Raw genomic sequence first — 792 nt, 5'->3', positions numbered from 1 at the left:
ACTGCTCCAGCTCCGAGTCCGAGTCCTCCTGGCTGCAGTAGCCGCTGCTGGCCGTGCTGCTCCACGTCATGTCGAAGCAGGCCGCCTCCGCCGGCGCCGCCGCCACCTCGCCCTCGCGCATCGCAGCCGCCGCGACCGTTGGGAGTGAGCCCCCCCCCAGCGCCCGGCACCGCCTCAACACGGGGGGCGGGTCAGGCACCCGCCCCGCCCCTCTGGGCCCCGCCCCCGGGACACCGCCAGGCTTGGCTCGCTCCTCTTGCCCTGGGCACAGGCCCCGCCTTCCACACGCGCCCTGGCTTGAGCCACTGCAGAGCCACGGCCAGGGATGCAGGAACCGAAGGATTTCTGATTGCCCCGCACTGCCCCAAATCCCACGAGCAAGCCTGGCCTGGACACCGGCTCAAGCGTTCAAAAAAATCAGCCCAGTGTCTGAGAGGTGCATGGACCTGGGTGTCAGACATCGTGTCTCCCCAGCGCCTGATGAGGCTGTTCTGCCCCCAGGGGAGCGGCTGGGTCACCCTGAGGCGGCCGTGCTAACTTCTGTGGAGGAGACTGAACTCAACCCAGACAACCACAGCTCGGTCATGCCCAGCTCTGCCTTATGAAACAAACATTACCTAATCTTGGAACAAATATTCACAGCAGGCCAGGCAGGGATGGTCTTATCAGAGACAACTTCTCCAGGACAGCTCCAATCCACCCAAGCTGGCTGGATTATTCATTACTGCCTGCTGTACCTACAGCCCAGTCAGGATTGACAGCACTAACCACTGTCCAGGCTCCTAAGAAACA

The 792-nt window shown here is 63.3% G+C and overlaps 1 protein-coding gene across 1 annotated transcript in view; it reads right to left on the bottom strand.

Annotated features, from left to right (window-relative positions):
- LOC109288876 (6-phosphofructo-2-kinase/fructose-2,6-bisphosphatase 4-like) overlaps nt 1-121 on the bottom strand; it is a 93,729-nt gene extending 93,608 nt beyond the window's left edge. The window contains exon 1 of the mRNA XM_019504631.1: nt 3-121. Coding sequence (XP_019360176.1) covers nt 3-121 — 119 coding nt within the window. The remainder of the gene's footprint in view (nt 1-2) is intronic.
- Between the last annotated feature and the right edge of the window lie 671 nt (nt 122-792).

This window comes from Gavialis gangeticus, unplaced genomic scaffold (assembly GCF_001723915.1).
Source record: "Gavialis gangeticus isolate Ggan-Ray unplaced genomic scaffold, GavGan_comp1, whole genome shotgun sequence".
NCBI lineage: Eukaryota > Metazoa > Chordata > Crocodylia > Gavialidae > Gavialis > Gavialis gangeticus.
The sequence above is the reverse complement of the archived record's forward strand: the minus strand, read 5'-3'. Positions and strand labels throughout refer to the sequence as shown.